The following is a 19,764-nucleotide window of genomic DNA, read 5'->3' on the forward strand; positions in this document are numbered from 1 at the left end:
CTGTTATTTTATTTTTAATATTTAGTTATTTTTAGCTGAGCTATGGCTTATGGTGATGTGGGAGATTGAATCTCTTTCTGGTGTCTAAAATTGTTTCGTTCAAGGAACACTACATCATCACATCTTACAAGTTTCAGGTGTGCGTTGTTGTAAACCAGCTGTTTCCCTTGACTGTCTAGTATTTGTTGACATTTAGTACTGTTTGGTGTTGGGTGCTTTGGGTTATCTTGTGTTCTTGTGTAAAAATCATTTCGACCAGCTAACTTAGGAAGCACTTGGTGTCATGAAGAGAACAGGTTCTAGTCTTAAGAATTCAAAACAACAAGACCTGTAGCCCAGGAGACACAGTGGGTAAAACATTGGACTTACAAGCAAGTCCTGAGTTCAATCCCTTGCATTGCCTGTGCAAGAATGCAGCTCTGATTCTGCTTGGTTCTTTCTCTATCCCCCATCTCTTTAGCAAACAAGCAAATGCAAGGGTCAAGGTCCCCAGCTTTTCTGGGGATCTCCCCTGAGCAATTTTGTTCCTCTGGGTCTTAATTTATTGTTTTTTAAAATATATTTTAATTAATTAATTCCCTTTTGTTGCCCTTGTTGTTTTATTGTTGTAGTTATTATTGTTGTCGTCGTTGTTGGATAGGACAGAGAGAAATGGAGAGAGGAGGGGAAGACAGAGAGGGGGAGAGAAAGATAGACACCTGTTGACCTGCTTCATGGCTTGTGAAGTGACTCCTCTGCAGGTGAGGAGCCGGGGGCTCAAACCAGGATCTTTATGCCATTCCTTGCACTTAACCTGCTGCGCTACTGCCCAACTCCCCTCTTAATTTCCTGTTTAACAAAACCAACTACAAACCCCCCCCCTTTTAAAAAAAATCTATAATCCCCTTCCCCAGCAAAAGAACCAGGTGCTCCATCCAATGTCCAGCCTATTACAAGACCCCACCTGCAGGGGGGTTGCTTTGCAAGCGGTGAAGCAGGTTTGCAAGGCGTCTTTCTCTCCCCTTCTCAACTCTTTGGTCTCAATTTCTCTTTGTCCTATCCAAGGATAAGAGCAGCAGCAGCAACAATGACAATAACAGCCACAACAATGGGGAAAAAGATGGTGTCGGGAACAGTGTATTCATAGTGCTGTTAGCTAGCCCCAGCGATAACCCCAGCGATAACCCCGCAGGCATAAGCAAGCAAACAAATAAACAACACTTAGTCCTAAGTGGTAGGTGGAAAAGAAAGAAAAAAAGAAAAAAATTACCTGCACATCTTTGGCTCCCTCTGCTGGCCACTTCTATACACTTTAATTTCTACATAAAATAGAAATGAACTGTGCAATCAACATCCCTTTGTCCCTTTTCTCCAAAATGTGTGTCCTCACAGCCTTCATTTTCGTCAACTGGGAACAAAACGCGAACCCTACCTGTGCCGCAGACCTACTATCCTTAGGTAAAAGCCTCAGGCTCTCTGCCAACTGAGTTTCTAGCCAGGCAGTCAGTTCAGTCAGGGGCTCAGCAGAATCACTGAGCAAATCCAAGCTCCCCTGAGGAGGAGTGGGATGCTTGGATTTGATGAAACAAGCCCCTGACGCTGAAGGGCCCCTGGAGAGAAACACCACTAGGCTGGAGCAGAAAAGGTAGGGGCAGAGGGAGATGGCTGACTCTGACTGCACTTAAGAGAGGAAGGCAGAAGACCCCAGAAATTCATCCCTGCTCCTGGGCCCAGTCCATTTGAATTTCAAACTTAAAAAAAATTTGTGGGGGGGTGGGCGGTAGCGAAGCAGATTAAGCGCAAGTGGCACAAAGCGCAAAGACCGGCATAAGGATCCTGGTTCGAGCCCAGGCTCCCCACTGCAGGGGTGTCGCTTCACAAGCCATGAAGCAGGTCTGCAGGTGTCTATTTTTCCTCCTCTCTATCTTTCCCTCCTCTCTCCATTTCTCTCTGTCCTATCTAACAACAAACGATATCAACAACAATAATAACCACAACAAGGATACAACAAGGACAACAAAAGGTGGGGGAAATGGCCTCCAGGAGTGGTGGATTCATGGTGCAGGCACTGAGCCCCAGCAACCGTGGAGGCAAAACAAAAAAAATTTATTTAAAAAAATTTATTCATGAAGAAGATAGGCAGAGAGACTGAGAGAGAAAGTGAATCAGGCATCATTCTGGTATATGTGCTGCCGGGGATTTGAACTTGGGACCTCGTGCTTGAGAGTTCAGTGTTTTACCCACTGTACAACCTCCTGGAGCACTAAACTTTTTTTTTTTTTTAATTTTAACTTTTTGTGATTAACAGTGGGATATAAGATTACAGGATTTCAGGGTATAGTTTCACTCACACCTAACACCAGAGTTCTGTGTCCCCTACCTCCCAAAGATAACGACTATATAGTTCTCACACAAAGTCTTAGAAACAGTTTGCTCACTCCTGGTTTTTGTTTTTTTTTACAAGTTCATGTGTAACAGTTCTCTTCATGAGTAATAGACTCTGCATATGAGTGAAACCATCCGGTAATTAAATATTTCATCTCTGGGGTGGTGGCACACGTTACAATGCACAAGGACCCGGGTTCAAGCCCTCAGTCCCCACCTGCATGGGGAAAGCTTCACAAGTGGTGAAGCAGGACTGCAGATGTCTTTCTGTCTCTCACCCTCTCTATCTCCTCATTCCCTCTTGATTTCTGGCTATCTCTATCCAATAAAAAATAAAGATGATAATAATAATAAAAAATTTCATCTCTTTACTTATTTTGCTAAGCGTAATCACCTCCAATGATCTTTGTCTCAAAAAACATATATATCTTTCTTTCTTGATTGTAGAGTCATATTCCACAGAGTATAAATTTCCTAAGTGCTTTAGTCAGTCATCTATTGATGGGCATTTAGGCTGCTTCCACTCTCTGGTTATTACGAATAATACGGTTGAGACCACAGGGGTGCACAGTTTCCTTCAATGAAACTTGTTCTTTATTTCCTGTGCAGTTCTGTCTCCTGACTGCCTCTGGTTATCTCTGCATAGTTGGGGTTCTGTTCTCAGCCCCATATTCCTAGTCCCTATTCTGGGGAAGGGTGCTCTGAAGACCTGGTATGTGGTATTCCACTGGCAATAGCAGCATGCCAGAAAGGTGTGTGTGTGTGTGTGTGTGTGTGTGTGTGTGTGTGTGTTGGGGGCTTTGTGCACTGATGAGGAAGCAACAGCCCTGGAGGTATGAGAAGTCTGAGTCTGTTACTGTCTCAGGAAGCAGGGCTGTGATGACAGATCCTTAGGTGGTAGGACAATGAGACATGAGATTAATTGAGCAAACATCATGGACTCCATCTTGCCCTGCACAGAGGTACTTCTACCAGAAGCCTGTCACATACACCTCTGGGAAAGGATGAACTTGCCATAGGGACTTCAGGGAACAGGTAGTGTTTAATGATTCTGTCTTCCAGTTTTATAGACTGCTGGGCTCCAGTGATTTATTTCTCATTATAGCAACACTTCCGCCCAAACAACTTTGGAAAAAATCAACTTTGTGATAGAGCGGCACCTTCTAGCCTGACAAACAACCTCAAACAAACAACTAAATGATGAGACCCCTTTCAAATAGACGGACTGCCTCCTGACAAGACCCAGACACAACCCAGGCAGCTATGTGATGGATACTCTTATTTTCTTCTTTTTCTTTCTTTCTTTCTTCCTTTCTTTCTTCCTTCCTTCCTTCCTTCCTTCCTTCCTTCCTTCCTTCTTTTATTTCTTTCTCCCTTCCATTTTTCTTTTCCTTTTTATTAGCTCACTGATCAATTTTGGCTTATGGTGTTTCTGGGGATTGAACCTGGGACTTCAGAGCCTCAGGCATGAGAGTCTCTTTGCATAACAATATGCTATCTACCCCCAACCTGAAACCCTTATTTACTAAAGGCCCACAACCCTTTAAAAGTCCTGAATCCCAGCTTCAGAGGAAGTTTTTTTTTTCTTCTTCCCTCTTTCTTTTTGAGACATGAGTCTGCCAACTATTCAAGCTTACTAGCACCTGGTAAAGCACCTCACACCAACTTTTTTTTTTCTTTTACCAGAGCACTGCTCAACTCTGGTTTATGGTAGTTCTGGGGACTGAACCTGGGACTTTGGAGCCTCAGGCATGAGGGCCTCTTTGCATAACTATTATGTTATCTACCCCACCCAACTAGCTTTTTAAAAAATATTTTTGTCATTAATAGTTTGTTACAAGATTAAAATAATACAATGTATAGTTCCACACCACAGCCACCTCCCAAAGATAATCATCATAGTTCTCACAAGTCTTCCAGTTTGCTTGCTTCTGTTTTGTTTGGATTTTTTTTTTTTTGGCAAGTTCATGTAAATCAGATCTCTAGATTCCATATATGAGTGAAATCATCTGGTAGTTGTCTTTCATCTCTTATTTCTCTAAACACAATGATCTCCAGTTCTATCCATTTTGTTCCAAAGAACACAATATCATCTTTTCTGATTGCAGAGTAATATTCCATGGAATATATATCCCATAACTTCTTTAGCCAGCCATCTGTTTGTAGGCATTTAGGCTGCTTCCACTTTTTGGCTACTGCCAATAATACTTCAAATAATGAACATAGGGGTGCATGTCTCTTCTAATTAGTGTCCACTGGATAAATGCCTCAGATCACACCAACTCTTGTCTCTAGTCTAAGTGTTCTTCTGAGCCACCAGAAAGGAAACTTTAATTCTGTAACTTTAAGACTTTCCTTCTAGGGTTTGAGTCCCAAGCTGCCTAGTCTCCTGCCCTCTCCCTTCCTCTCCAAGTGACTCTCTCTCTCCACAGCTTCATAGGCACATCTGGAAGCTTTACTCCCTGGTGTCCCCTTGTGGTCCTACTCGAGCATGACCATTTTATCACCTACCTTAGGGACATCTTAGAGAAGGTTGAGTCTTATTTAAAGTGAGAGGTGCAGGGCAGGGGAGATAGCATAGTAGTTATGCAAAGAGATTCCATGCCTTAGTCCCAGGCTCAGTACCCCACACTACCATAAACCTGATTTGATCAGTGCTCTGGTAAAAAAAAAAATAAATAAATAAATAAAGTGACAGGTGTAAGGGACCAGGCAATGACACACCTGGTTGAGCACACATGTTACAGTCTGCAAGCACCCTGTCCTGGGGTGCCCTCTGTCACCAAAGACTGTTGTCAATAAGACAGACAAATCACATCTCCTAGGCTCCCTGAGGTGGGGAGTGTTGCAGAAGTAAAGTATGATTTCAATGCAGTGTGTAATTGGCTCAATTACCCAAGTGGGGATTATTCACTTTTCATTTCCTGTCTGGCTTCTCTCTTCAGTAAGGCTGTTGTGGATTGCTCTAGGAATGCCAAGGAATTTAAATAATAATTTAAGTACAACCTAATTAGGCAGGGAAAGGAGATGCAATCTCTCACCAGCTTCCGAGGATAATTTCTGGAACCATCCGTTCCACCCCGGTTCCATGGCTGCCAGTTCTTAGCAACATCGCCCCGCCAGATATTCGTCGGGATGCGGCATCATCTAAGTTCATTTCCCATGTCTACGCTCGACCGGACCTGCCAATATACGCGGATATCTTCGCCCACCCTGTCCAACGCTTGACATCTCGTCACCCAATCTGGTCCCCTACGCCTACACTGAACTTCTCTGTTCCAGACTCTTGGAAACAGAGTTGGCAGTCAGCTGAGGTAAAGAACAAACACCTCATCACAGACCCCTGCAAGTGTCAACCCGACTATGACCTAGCAAGTTATGATTGGGCCCTCCTCAATCAGTATCGAACAGGCCATGGCCGGTGCGCCGCTATGTTCCATCGCTGGGGAGCCAGAGACGACCCGAACTGCCCCTGCGGCTACAGACAGACTATGACCCACATAGTCAACGACTGCCACCTCTCCAGATTCATAGGAGGTCTCGAAACTTTACATCAGGTTCAACCTGACGCTGTTGACTGGTTACGGAAGAAGGGCAAACGCTAGAAGAACCAGCTTCCGAAGATTGGACAGCTCAAAAGTGACTCTCACCCACCCCTGTCTTTCCATTCTCCAGTAATTTCAAACCACAGAGTTTTATTGCTTTCCAAAGATTACTGCAACACTTTCCAATTTGGCTTTCCTTCTTACTTCTTTGCTATGTCATCATCATTCTGCTGACAGTTATCTTAAAAAAGAGGTGGGGGGTGGTAAACAGCTCTCAGCACCAGAATTTATCAACTTCCCGTTTCTCACCAGATTAAGTCCACATGCCACAACTTCTCTTTCAAGAGACTTACCCCAGGAAACTTCCCCTATCCTACTTTCAGTGTCTTCTTAATTTTATTTTTCCCACCATCAGCGTTATCGCTGGGGCTTGGTGTCTACACTGATGCCAGTGGCCATTTTTTTTCTTTTTCCCTGTGATGAGGCTGAGAGGAATTGAGAGGGGAGGGAGAGATTGGGTGAAAGGGACACCTGAGCATTGTTATATGTGCCCTCAACTGGTGCGCCCCCTCTGACCCCGCCATATCTTTTTTTAAAAAAACATTATTTCATCTTTATTATCATTGTCACCAGAATTATTGCTGAGGCCCTTTGCCTGCATGAGTCCACTGTTCCTAGGAGTCTTCTTTCTCTTTGTCTTTCTAAGATAGTGGGTGAAAGCTGGGGGTAAGAGAGACTGAGTGAGGAGAGACACCACAGTGCCACTCCCTGCAGGTGCTGTTTTCGACGGGTTATGTTGTTTTCGACGGGGTATTTTGTTTTCGCCGGGCTGGCTTCACGGGCGGGTAACAGACGACCAGGGACTCATGGTTGAGCTGTAGGCAGTATCTCTTTATTCATGCAGGACGCAGCACAATCTAAGACGAGCTAAGCTGAACTCAAGGTACAGTACTGTAAAACTCACAATGCTGTCTTTATATATACTTGCCAAGTAAGGTGGAAACAGGATGTGACATAGAGAGGGTGGAGAGAAAAGTGACTGGTGAAAATCAGAGTGTGACAAGGAGGGGGCAGATTAGGTGAGAATCCTATCACTGAACCACAAATGCCCTGGAGGGAGGGTGGAACTTGTTAACAGTGGTTATGTAAATAGAATAGTGTTAAGCAGGGGGGATTTAAACCAAATGAAACAGAAGGGGTCTCATGCATACCAACATGCAGGTACGCCCATGTAGAGGGCAGATTTTTGGTTTTGTGTCCCAAGTGTCTAGACAGCCACAGAAAGAATGCAGGCATATACTGCAAGCCCATATATGGGGGAGATGCTTGGTACCTGGGGGCTGTTGTGGTTGCAGAAATTGTCACCCAGTGATGTAGGGCGCCCTGGACTCAATCGCTGGCGAGCTCTCTACAACCAGGTTCCTGGCAGTGCAGGTCAAGCACAGCGGGGAGAGCTTCAAATTTATTTTACAGGGAGTCAGGCAGTAGCGCAGCGGGTTAAGCGCAGGTGGCGCAAAGCGCAAGGACCGGCGTAAGGTTCCCGGTTCGAGCCCCCGGCTCCCCACCTTCAGGGGTTTCGCTTCACAAGCAGTGAAGCAGGTCTGCAGGTGTCTATCTTTCTCTCCCCCACTCTGTCTTCCTCTCCTCTTTCCATTTTTCTCTCTGTCCTACCCAACGACGACGACATCAACAACAACAGCAGTAATAACTACAACAATAAAGCAACAAGGGCAACAAAAGGGAATAAATAAATAAATATTTTTTAAAATTTTATTTTTCAATGCCTATCTACATGTTTAGATTGATGTAGATGTTCACACGCCCAAACCTCTGTTTAGGCATATACGCAACATACCCACTACACATAGACGCACCTCCCTATTGAGAATGTTTACATATATAGGACGTAAATCTAAAAGCATAAATTCATATCCGCACAACGTGACTTGGCAACTGATACCGGCGTGGAGGACCACGCCCCTACGCAGCTCCGGGACCACCCGACATCCACGTCCAGGAGCCGGCCAGTGCGGTGAAGGCTGCTGCGCGGATTGGCCCTTTCGGCGCCCCGTCCACCGCGACAGCCATTGGCTGGGCCCGGAGCAGCTGACCCGCGGCGGCCGCGCGAGGGCGCTTCAAGATGGCTGCGTCCACAGCGCTGATCCTTAGGGAGAGCCCCAGGTAATCCCTTGGCTGGCTCGAAAGGTGTACACCTCTGCGGGAGGAGCGGGAAGACCCGCGCACCCGATGCCCCTGCTGTCTGCGGCTCTTATGCTGCTGCAGGGCTTGGGGCATGGCCGGTGGGCGCCAGGCTGCCGCGGTGGGAGGGATGGGCGCTGGGCTGACCCAGGCTGTGGGTGTAAACCCCCTTCTCCGGGCGGGAGGGAGGCGATGTCACCGCGCGGGGTCACCACCGCAGGAGTCCGGCTGAGGTCTTTAGAAGTTCCTGGGGCTGTCGTGTGTGTGTGTGTGTGTGTGTGTGTGTGTGTGTGTGTGTGTCGGGCGGTAATACCCAGCACGGGTCCATAGCGCTTTTTATTTATTTAGTTATTTTTTTAGTTGAAGCCTATTCTTTTTATTTATTTATTATTTTTTTTATGACTTTTTTTATTTAAGAAAGGAGACATTAACAAAACCATAGAAAAAGAAGGGTACAGTTCCACACAATTCCCATAACCCGATCTCCATATCCCATCCCCTCCCCTGATAGCCTTCCCATTCTCTATCTCTCTGGGTGCATGGATCTAGGGTCATTGTGGGTTGCAGAAGGTGGAAGGTCTGGCTTCTGTAATTGCTTCCCTGCTGAACGTGGGCGTTGACCGGTTGATCCATACTCCCAGTCTGTCTCTCTCTTTCCCTAGTAGGGTGGGGCTCTGAGGAAGTGGAGCTCCAGGACACATTGATGGGGTCCTCTGTCCAGGGAAGTCTGGTCAGCATCTCGCTGGCATCCGGAACCTGGTGGCTGAAAAGAGAGTTAACATACAAAGCCAAACAAATAGTTGAACAATCATGGACCTAAAGACTGGAATAGTGCAGATAAAGTGTTGGGGGTTTTCCCTGCATGCTCTTGTGTACTTCTGCTTTCAGGTATATATTTTTCCCCTAGTTTATGGGCACGTGTGAACCTATGCTCTATCTCAGGGGACCTGGAATATATCTAGGTTTGGGGACATTATTGGGGAGTGGAACACCTGGAATGGAATTAGAGAATAGTATAAAAGGAAAGGTGGGCTTCAGGCTACACAGAGTGTGTGTGTGTGTGTGTGTGTGTGTGTGTGTGTGTGTGTGTGTGTCTGGTGACAGTAGCAAATGAGTTTTCGTGGTGTTGCATTTGATTTTGTCTTACTTTTAAGTGACTTTTTGCTTACTAGGTAAAGTCAGCTGCTATAGGCAGTGTAAAGTTCTCTTTTCAAATAAAGTGATTCCATTTAATGAGACGTAAGTAACAGTGCACGGAGTGTGTAGGTATGGAAAAACATGCTGACATATATGGGCAAATCTTTGAAGTTGGAAAATAACTTTTTTGTGTCTGACTTGGATAGAACATTCTGGGTGATAGTTGTCTCATAAAAATTGCTTTTTTTTTTTTTTAGATTCTTGAGTTCTGATAGTCAGACACTGATTACAGCTATATCCAGGGTTATATACATCACATCACATCAGTAACCATATTCAATATAGTTCTGTATAATTGCTCTTATCACATAATTAAAAAATTGGTTATTATAATGGGAAACATGGTTTAAAATTAATGGTCTACCTAGAACCTCAGTTGCTTTTTGAATGTATTTTTTTTTTACCATGAATACTTCTTTTCTATATATATATATTTTTGTTAATTGCCTTAATTTCCACACTTCTTCCCATTCTTTTTAAAGTTCCATTGGGAGGTGGTTTAAGGGACACATAAACACTGATTGCTAAGTTGTTGTTGCTGTTATTTTTGCTGCTGTTGGGTAGGACAGAGAATTTGAGAGAGGAGGGGAAGACAGAGAGGAGGAGAGAAAGATGCCTGCAGATCTGCGTCACTGCTTGAGAAGCCACCCCACCAAGTGTGGGGCTCCGGTGGTGGCTTGAACTGGGATCCTTGTGCCGGTTCTTATGCTTCGCACCATGTGAACCGTGTGCTACCGCCCAGCTGCTCTCATTTTCTTCATTCTTACTTGGATTTACAGTGAAAGTTGTTGAAATGACTGCGCAGAGACAACCACAGTTGTAAACAACTGTACTTGTAGCCAGTGCAGTTTCACTTGGAAAACTCATTTTAAAACATTTAATTTTTTTTTAGCATGAAAAAAGCAGTGTTGCTGATAAATGAAATAGACATAGGAAGATTTCCGCGATTGCTCACCCGCATTCTTCAAAAACTTCACCTGAAGGTTTGTTATTTTTCCATTTCTGTACCTATGTAGTGCTTCCATTTCTATATTGACTTGTGATCCCAAAGCTTTTTCTACCTGGAGAAATTTTTGTGACCTATAATGCTCCCTAATGTATTCTCAAGAATACTGGATCTTTGGAAAATTTGACAGTATTCCATAGTCAAAAATTTTAGAAACTCTGTCTTCATTAAAATTACTACTACTTGGGCTGGGGAGACAGCATAATGGTTATGCAAGAGACTTTTATGTCTGTGGTACCAAAGGCCGGAGGTTTAATCTCCATCCCCATCAAAATCAGAGCTGTATTATTTCTTTGTCTTTCTGTATCTGTCTCTTGTTAAAATAAAAAAAAAAAATACCATTTTTATCATGGAACTGTTCAGAGTATATTATATGCTTATGTTGATAGGAAATACTTAAGTGTGAAATTTTCCAAAGGTGTTTGACCCTAAACCTGTTTTTTTTAAAATATTTATTTATTTATTTATTTATTTATTTATTCCCTTTTTGTTACCCTAGTTGTCTTCTGTTGTAGTTATTGTTGTCGTCGTTGTTGGATAGGACAGAGAGAAATGGAGAGAGGAGGGGAAGATAGAGAGGGGGATGTTGTTTTCTCAGGGCTGGCTTCACGGTGTGTGTGTGTGTGTGTGTGTGTGTGTGTGTGTGTGTGTGTGTGTGTGTAACAGACGACCAGGGACACATGGCTGAGCCGAGAACGCAGTTTAATCTTTATTCACAAGTGGGCAAGCAGTCCAACAATGTAATCACCACACAATGTGCTCCTCCATCTCTCTCCTCCGGCTGCATCATCTGGAACCAAGGAAGTATGTAGGATAGGGGGCAGGGAGAAGGTAGAAGCTTGAAACTAGCAAGGACTAAAAATCTCCCGGAGGCCGGGGGAGTGAGACCAAACCAATGTAACAGAATGACCATGTAAATAGACCACAACGTCAAGCAGTGTAACAGAAGGGATCCCAGAAGCAGAACTAGAAGCATCCCAAAAGGGGAAGAGAAAGACAGACACCTGCAGACCTAATTCATCACCTGTGAAGCGACTCCCTTGCAGGTGGGGAGCCGGGGGTTCAAACTGAGATCCTTAAGCAGGTCCTTGCACTTTGCGCTACCTGCGCTTAACCTGCTGCACTACCTCTCGACTCCCCCTAAACCTGTTTTATCTTGCTATTTTGGGACTAAGATACTTCATATACAACATATTTTGTGAAATTTTAGATTTCATGGTTTCTTTCTAGTTCTTACAAATGATTTTGTGATTTTTGTTTTTTATTTTTGAATTTACTAGTGATTTAATATTGATTTACAAAATTATGAAATAATGGGTATAATTCCACACCACTCCCACCATGTGATATTTGTTTTTAACTGGTATTTAACCTGTCTCTTAACATTTTCCTTCACTTCTATGTCAAGGGTTTGGCTATTTTAGACATACTGATGCTTACTAATTCACTGTTTGTTCCTCAATCTAAGATAATTTCTTTATCAGAATATACAAATTTAATTCTAGGGGGCTGGGCGGTAGTGTACTGGCTTAAGCACACATAGTAAGAAGCTAAAAGACCTGCGCAAGGATCCAGGTTTGAGCCCCTGGCTCCCCACCCACAGGGAGGGATCACTCCAGGTGAAGCAGGTCTGCAGATGTCTATCTTCCTCTCTCCCTTCCTCCCTCTCCCTCCCCTCTCAATTTCTCTCTGTCCTATCCAATAAAAAAAAAAAAAGGAAATAATGGCCACCAGGAGCAATGGATTTGTAGTGACGGCATTGAACCCCAGTGATAACCCTGGAGGCAAAAAAATAATAATGAAGAAAGAAATAATAATAATAATAAAGTAAAATTTTAATTCTATCTACTATTTTTATGGAATACTCGTCAGCTGCTTTGTCTCATCAGAGTTCTGATTTATTTTTTATTTACTTGAGAAAGAAAAAAGTGGGGGCTGACTAGAACACTGCTGCACATGGACATATGGTTGTATTAGGGATTGAACATGAGACCTATGGGGCCTTGGGAATGTAAGTCTGGTGTGTATGGTGTTATCTCCTTGGGCTCTAGAATTCTGGTTTAGATTCCCATTTTCTGGCTTTTGAACTATAGTTATTACCTTCAAACTGTCTTCTCTCTTCCTATTGTTTCCTTGGCATCCCACTTATCTCTCCAAATTTTTATCTTAAAAAAAAAAAAAAGCTGATCATGTTTTTAATGTTCAGAGTCATCAGTTACATTCTATTTGCCCATGGAGGAAAGTACAAAATCATTAACACTGTATTATAATATGATCATTATATTATTATAATATGGACATATATAATACAACAGTACGGGTGACAATAATGTTACCTATATTCGCCCAAATTGGCAAGAACTTCATTCATTTGGGACTATACTTTTATTTTCTTCTGTGTTTTGGTAATATTATTTTTATTCATTTATTTATTTATTATTGTATAGAGGCAGAGAGAAATTGAGAGGGGAGGGAGAGATAGAGGAGCCCTACTTCACTGCTCATAAACGTCTCCCTTCAAGTGGGGACCAGGGGCTTGAACCTGGGGCCTTGCACACTGTGTGTGTGCTTAACCAGATGTGTTACTGCCTGGTCCCCTTATCCCCTTATTTTTTAATTTTCTAGGATGGAAGAGAAGTTGAGAGGGAGATAGAAAGGGAGTGAAAGGCAAAGAGACACCTGCAACACTGCTTCACTACTTGTGAAGGTTCCCCACCTGACACTGAGATCAAGGGACTTGAACCCAGGTTTTCTTGAGCATGGTAACATGTATACTCTACCAGGTGTACCCCGTCCAGCCCCTGGACTGTGCTCTTGTTTCTATCATGGACTTTCTTTCTTTTTTTTTTTTTTTGCCTCCAGGGTTATTGCTGGGTCTCAGTGCCTGCACCACAAATCCACCGCTCCTGGAGGCCACTTTTCCCCCTTTTGTTGCCCATGTTGTTGTAGCCTTGTTGTGGTTATTATTATTATTCCTGATGTCGCTCGTTGATGGATAGGAGAGAGAGAAATAGAGACAGGAGGGGAAGACAGAGAGGGGGGAGAGAAAGACAGACACCTGCAGATCTGCTTCACTGCCTGTGAAGCGATTCCCCTGCAGGTGGGGAGCTGGGGGTGCCATTCCCTGTTCAGGGCGCCATTTGCTGTTAGCTTTGCGGGCGGGAGACAGAGGACCAGGGACTCATGGCTGAGCTGGGAATGCAGTTCAGTCTTTATTGACAAGCGGGGGATGCAGTTCAACAATCTAATCTCTTCTAATCTAATTTCTCTTCATTAGAAAGCCCTGTCTTTTATATCTCCTGAGGCAGAAGTGTCAGGAAGAGGAAAAGAGGAAGTATGTAGGATAGGGGGTGGGGAGAGGGAAAATAGCGAACCAGTGGGGATTAAACCGATGAAAACAATGCTTATGTAAATAGACTACAATGTCAAGCAATGCAACACAAGGGGTCTTAGAAGCAGAATTTAGAAGCATACCAACACGGGGGCTCAAACTGGGATCCTTACACCGGTCCTTGCGCTCTGCACCACTTGTGCCTAACCCGCTGTGCTACCGCCCAACCCCCACTTTCTTTCCCTTCCTTCCTTCCTTCCTTCCTTCCTCCCTCCCTCCTTCCTTTCTTCCTTTCTCCCTTTCTTTCTTTTTTCTGCCTCCAGAGTTATCACTGGGGCTCAGTGCTAGCACTACAAATCCACTGCTCCTGGATGCTATTTTTTCCCATTTTGTTGCCCTTGTTGTTGCTCTTGTTGTGGTTATTATTGTTGTTGGATAGGACAGAGAGAAATCAAGAGAGGAGGGGAAGACAGAGAGAAGGAGAGAAAGGTAGACCCTGCAGACCTGCTTCACCACTTGTGAAGTGACCCCCTTGCAGGTAGGGAGCTGGGGGTTCGAACCCGGATCCTTATGCCAGTTCTTGTGCTTTGTGTCACGTGCTACTACTGCCCAGCCCCCGACTTTGAACTTTCTTTCTTTCTTTTTAAATTTTTTTTCAATATTTTTTTATTCCCTGTTGTTGCCCTTGTTTTATTATTGTAGTTATTATTGTTGTTGTTGTTATTAATGTAGTTGTGTTGGATAGGACAGAGAGAAATGGAGAGAAGAGGGGATGACAGAGAGAGGGAGAGAAAGACAGACACTTGCAGACCTGCTTCACCACCTGTGAAGCGACTCCACGGCAGGTGGGGAGCTGGTGGCTCAAACCAGGATCCTTATGCGGGTCCTTGCACTTCACGCCACGTGCAACTCTCGACTCTCAACTGTAGACTTTTTATAGTCACTGTCTTTACCAGCAGAGGTCCTTTTTTCTTCTTCACTGAATAAGTTCTTTGTTCTTTATGGATTTCACAGTGCATTTCCTGCAGTTTATTGTTCTTTTGTGCTTCTGGAGCTCTTAGTTTTCTCTCTTCTCACTTTACTGTAGCAGCATACATAATTATTTCATAATTAGGTCTTTGATCCTGAATATCACGTCTTAACATATTTGTGTGTTCTTTTTTCCCCCTAAGAGTTCAATACTTACATTGTATACGTTCAAGAGCTGTTTTTGTGGTTAATTCTTTTGCTTAAAATATGTTTTATTGGGGCCGGGTGGTGGCGCACCTGGTTGAGCACACGTGTTGCAATACTCAAGGACCCAGGTTCAAGCCCCCCCCCCCTGCAGGGGGAAAGCTTTGCGAGTGGTACAGCAGGGCTGCAGGTGTCTTTCTGTCTCTCTCCCTCTGTCTCTCCCTTTGCTCGATTTCTGACTGTCTCTATCCAATAAATAAATAAAGATAATAAAAAGAAATTAACAAAATTTATTTATGAAATAGAAATATTGACAAGACCATAGGATAAGAGGGTTACAAGTCCACACAATTCCCACCACTAGAACTTTCTAGGGGAAATACAAAATAAATGCGGGTCATCGGAATACCTGCCATTATTGCATTTCTGACACAGATGAAGAAAGAGGCAGAACAACCACAATAACAGTGTCAGCCAAGCTCTGTGGTTTTTGCAATTCAGGGTTATATTGCTCCCCTGACTGTAGTGACCTTGTTTTATTAAGGCCTTACAGTGACTTTCTTTATTTAATTATTTATTCATTCATTATTTTTATTTATCTATTGATTTTTTTTTTTTTTTGCCTTCAGGATTATGGCTGGGGCTCGATGCCATGCTGGCATTACAAATCCACTGCTGCTGGTGGCCATTTTATACATCTTATTGAATAGGACAGAGAGAAATTGAGAGGGGACGAGGAGATGGAGAGAGGAAGAGAGACACACCTGATGACCTGCTTTGCCACTTGTGAAGCGTCCCCCCTGCAGGTGGGGAGCTGGGGGCTTGAACCTGGATCCTTGCACTGGTCCTTGCACTCAGTATTATGTGTGCTTAACTGGGTTTGCCACCACCTGGCCCCCAGTCAAACTTCAGGGCGCCAGTATGCCAGGCTAGCTTCGCGGGCGGGAGACAGAGACGACCAGAAACTCATGGCTGAGCTGAGAACACAGTTTAATCTTTATTCAGGAGCCGGGCAAGCAGTCCAGCAATCTAATCATAACACAACCCTGTCCTGCCTTTTTCTCCTCCTAGATGAGTCAGGAACCAGGAAGTATGTAGGATAGGGGGTGGGGAGAAGGAAGAATCACCAACTAGCTAGGACTAAACCAAAATCTCCTGTAGGCAGGGGGAGTGAGACCAAACCAATGTTAACAGAATGATCATGTAAATAGACCACAATGTCAAGCAGTGTAACAGAAGGTATCCCAGAAGCAGAACTAGAAGCATACCAACATATATATATCCCCCCATTTGGAAATAGTTCCTGTTGGAATAGACTTAGGAACTATTCTTCTAGAGGGCTTCCTACTGTAATAATGGTTTTTACCAAGTACAGCTTGCAAGTTCTATATGCTACCTCTTATGCTCTCTTGATCTATCTATATGACCTTGCCTTGAGCCAAGAAGAACCCTTGGGACAGTGAAGCTGGACAGAGGTAGGTTTGGGAATAGTATAGGGACTTGATTGCTGTTCTAAGTGTCATCAATATTTGATTTTTACCAAGTCTTATCTACTTACAGGTAGAGAATAGGATATCTTTTTATTTTGACTTTTTTAACTCAATTATTCTTTCGAATTCCATGTAGAAATAACAATGGGGAAATTAAAAATTTAATATAGAATCTGGGCATCGTGGGACGGGTGGCGGCACTCCCAGCTGCATGTATGTGCTACAATTACAATGCACATGGGTTCAGGCTACCAGCCCTAACCTGCAAGGGGGAAGCTTTGCAAGTGTGAAGCTGTGCTACAGGTACTCCTCTTCCTCTCTATATGCTCCTTCCCTCTCAGATTCTCTCTGTCTATATCCTCTCAATATTAAGTAAGTAAAGTATTAAAAGAAAAAAATTATGGGCATACCAAAGCTTGGGTCTGACAATCCTCTGAATTTGTTATCTTTCTTCTTGTTCTCCTCTGCCTCTTCCTTCTTCTTTTTCCTCCTCCTTCTTTTTCTCCTCCCTTTTTTTTTAATAGAGACAGAAATGGAGAGGAAACGGTGGTAGGGAAGGGGAGAGAGAGAGAGAGAGAGACTTGCAGCGTTGCTTCACCACTAGTGAAACTTCCCTCATTCAGGTGGGCATCTGAGGCATGACCCCAAGTCCTCCAGCATGGTAATACGTGCACTCTACTTGGTGCACCATTCCTTAGACCCCTACACCTTTAATTTTGTCCAGACAGTTTATTTGATATATATTAAAATAAAGCATGTCCACTTGGTCGATTCCAAATTATATTCCTCCATGAGGATAATTTCTGGAACCATCCGTTCCACCCCGGTTCCATGGCTGCCAGTTCTTAGCAACATCGCCCCGCCAGATATTCGTCGGGATGCGGCATCATCTAAGTTCATTTCCCACGTCTACGCTCGACCGGACCTGCCAATATACGCGGATATCTTCGCCCACCCTGTCCAACGTTTGACATCTCGTCACCCAATCTGGTCCCCTACGCCTACACTGAACTTCTCTGTTCCAGACTCTTGGAAACAGAGCTGGCAGTCAGCTGAGGTAAAGAACAAACACCTCATCACAGACCCCTGCAAGCGTCCACCCGGCTTTGACCTAGCACGTTATGATTGGGCCCTCCTCAATCGCTATCGAACAGGCCATGGCCGGTGCGCCGCTATGTTCCATGGCTGGGGAGCCGGAGACGACCCGAATTGCCCCTGCGGCTCCAGACAGACTATGACCCACATAGTCAACGACTGCCACCTCTCCAGATTCAAAGGAGGTCTCGAAACTTGACATCAGGCTCAACCTGACGCTGTTGACTGGCTACGGAAGAAGGGCAAACGCTAGAAGAAGAAGAAAGAAAGCATGTGGATCTGAATTTGAATGCAACATGTGGTTCGGTGATTATATTCAATTAATTAATTGTATTTTGATAGGATAGAGAGAAATTCAGAAAGGATGGGGAGATAGAGAAGGAGAGATACCTGAAGACCTGCTTTACCACTCATGAAGCTATCCCCACTTACAGGAGGGGACTGGGTGTTGAACCCGGCTCCTTGCACATGGTATTATGTGTGCTCAACCAAGTGTGCCACTGCCCAGCCCGGATTATATATAGTTAATGCTGTCACTGTCTGTCGCCTATTGCTGTTTGGTGAGGCAGCTGCAGGGAAAGTACTTAGTTTGTATGGACAAAAAAAAAAAAAAAAAAAATCAAAGCTGTTGTAATAGTGTTCTTATTTTCTGATTGTTAAACCAATATTTTTGGACAAGGAAGTTACTTTAGGAATGAGAGAAAGGAGACTAGCCTGAGGTTATACTCTGGTGACTTTCTTCTTCTTTTTTTTTATTTGCTTATAAATGTAATGTTTTTAAGTTTGGGGAAATGTTATAATTACAGAAGTTTAGGGAACTTTATTTCCTTCTTTATCCATACCCTATATACAGAACTTATCAAAATGGAAATTATTTGAGCAAGTATTTATTTTTACCTGTCTTTTTTTTTTAACATGTCTTTGTAAAAATGTATACCTTATGTCATGAACTGTCTATGAAGCATATAATGTTTACTCAGGAAACATTTTTGGATGAGGGTGAAAATTGCTGTTACAATGTTAACTTTTGCATTTTATTGATACCTTCTAGTGTTCCTTCTAAATATTCATTTGTCATGTTGTTTTCTGCCTCCTGTAGATTTTTGAATTTAAAATATTGTTTTGGCAAATAATCTTAGATAAAATCAACGTACTGAACCATTGTCTGATTTTGAGGTACTAAAATTTCTCACAGAAAGAAACACATCAATTTCTTTCACCACAAATTTGTTTTTTCTTTCAGTTTTCTCTTTCCATTTGTGAATAAATAAATCTTCTTCTTGGTATCCACACCTGAATGGATGCTAACATATTGCTTTATGTGTTACAGACTGAGAGCAGTTTCAGTGGAGAAGAGGAAGAAAAACTCCAAGCTGCATTTTCTCTAGAGAAGCAAGATCTTCACTTAGTTCTTGAAACAATATCATTCATTTTAGAACAGGTATTTATTTTTCCCTCTTAATTTCCCAACTATGGTTTATTAACTACATTTTTTTTTTTGGTAGGGACTTAGACCAAGCTTTTTCTTTTCCCTTTTATTAACTACATGTTTACATTGCTATGATTTCTGTTCCCTTTTTAAAAAAATATTTGTAAAATATATTAACATCTCTAATCAAGAATTTCAGTTTAGTATAATTATTAGAATATATGTCTTTCACATTCCATTGCATTCTAAAAAGCTCCCCTGCCCTCATCTTCTTCCTATTTTAAAACATTACCTTTTCTTTTAAGTGATCTTATAAGGGAAATGATGGCTTACAGTACAGTTATTGACACCTGCGTACAAACTCATCTCCCCATGATAGGTGTCAGCACACCGCTACCACCCCCTGACTTAGATCCTTCTCTACCACTGCAAAGCAATCTTTGAAAGCTAAGTAGTATGAGTCAGGTATTATTTTATTGATCTGAGACATAAAAGAGTTTAAATTGGGGATTTGGATGGAAGCGCAGTGGGCTAAGCGCACATGCGGCAAAGCGCAAGGACCGGCTTAAGGATCCCAGTTTGAGCCCCCCGCTCCCCACCTGTAGGGGAGTCACTTCACAGGTGGTGAAGCAGGTCTGTAGGTGTCTGTCTTTCTCTCCCCCTCTCTGTCTTCCCCTCTTCTCTCCATTTCTCTCTGTCCTATCTAACAGCGACAACATCAGTAGCAACAATAAAAAGACAACAAGGGCAACAAAAGGAAAAAATAAATAAAATTTTTAAAAAGTTTAAATTGTTACTTAATATAGTTTGTAAATTTGAAGAAACTTAATAAATGGTTGGAGGGGACTTATTTAGGGTAATCAAACGCTTAGAAAATAAGTAGATATCAAAGGACCTTTTGTCATATTCTCTCTTCCTTCTGAGCTGCTGTTCTG

The 19,764-nt window shown here is 43.1% G+C and overlaps 1 protein-coding gene across 7 annotated transcripts in view; it reads left to right on the forward strand.

The window, feature by feature from the left end:
* The first annotated feature begins 7,955 nt into the window (after nucleotides 1-7,955).
* The window catches only part of COMMD10 (COMM domain containing 10), a 924,871-nt gene continuing 913,062 nt past the window's right edge, over nucleotides 7,956-19,764 (forward strand). For 2 of the 7 annotated variants that reach the window (XM_007521970.3, XM_060177404.1), the window contains exons 1-3: nucleotides 8,037-8,090; nucleotides 10,198-10,288; nucleotides 18,731-18,841. In XM_007521970.3, coding sequence (XP_007522032.1) covers nucleotides 8,050-8,090; nucleotides 10,198-10,288; nucleotides 18,731-18,841 — 243 coding nt within the window. In that variant the 5' untranslated portion in view covers nucleotides 8,037-8,049. Of the gene's footprint in view, nucleotides 8,091-8,123; nucleotides 8,210-10,197; nucleotides 10,289-18,730; nucleotides 18,842-19,764 lie in introns of those variants that run through there. The other 5 variants (XM_060177387.1, XM_060177380.1, XM_060177399.1 and 2 more) reach the window with 5 other exon arrangements.

Source organism: Erinaceus europaeus, chromosome 2 (assembly GCF_950295315.1).
Source record: "Erinaceus europaeus chromosome 2, mEriEur2.1, whole genome shotgun sequence".
Taxonomy (NCBI): Eukaryota; Metazoa; Chordata; class Mammalia; order Eulipotyphla; family Erinaceidae; genus Erinaceus; species Erinaceus europaeus.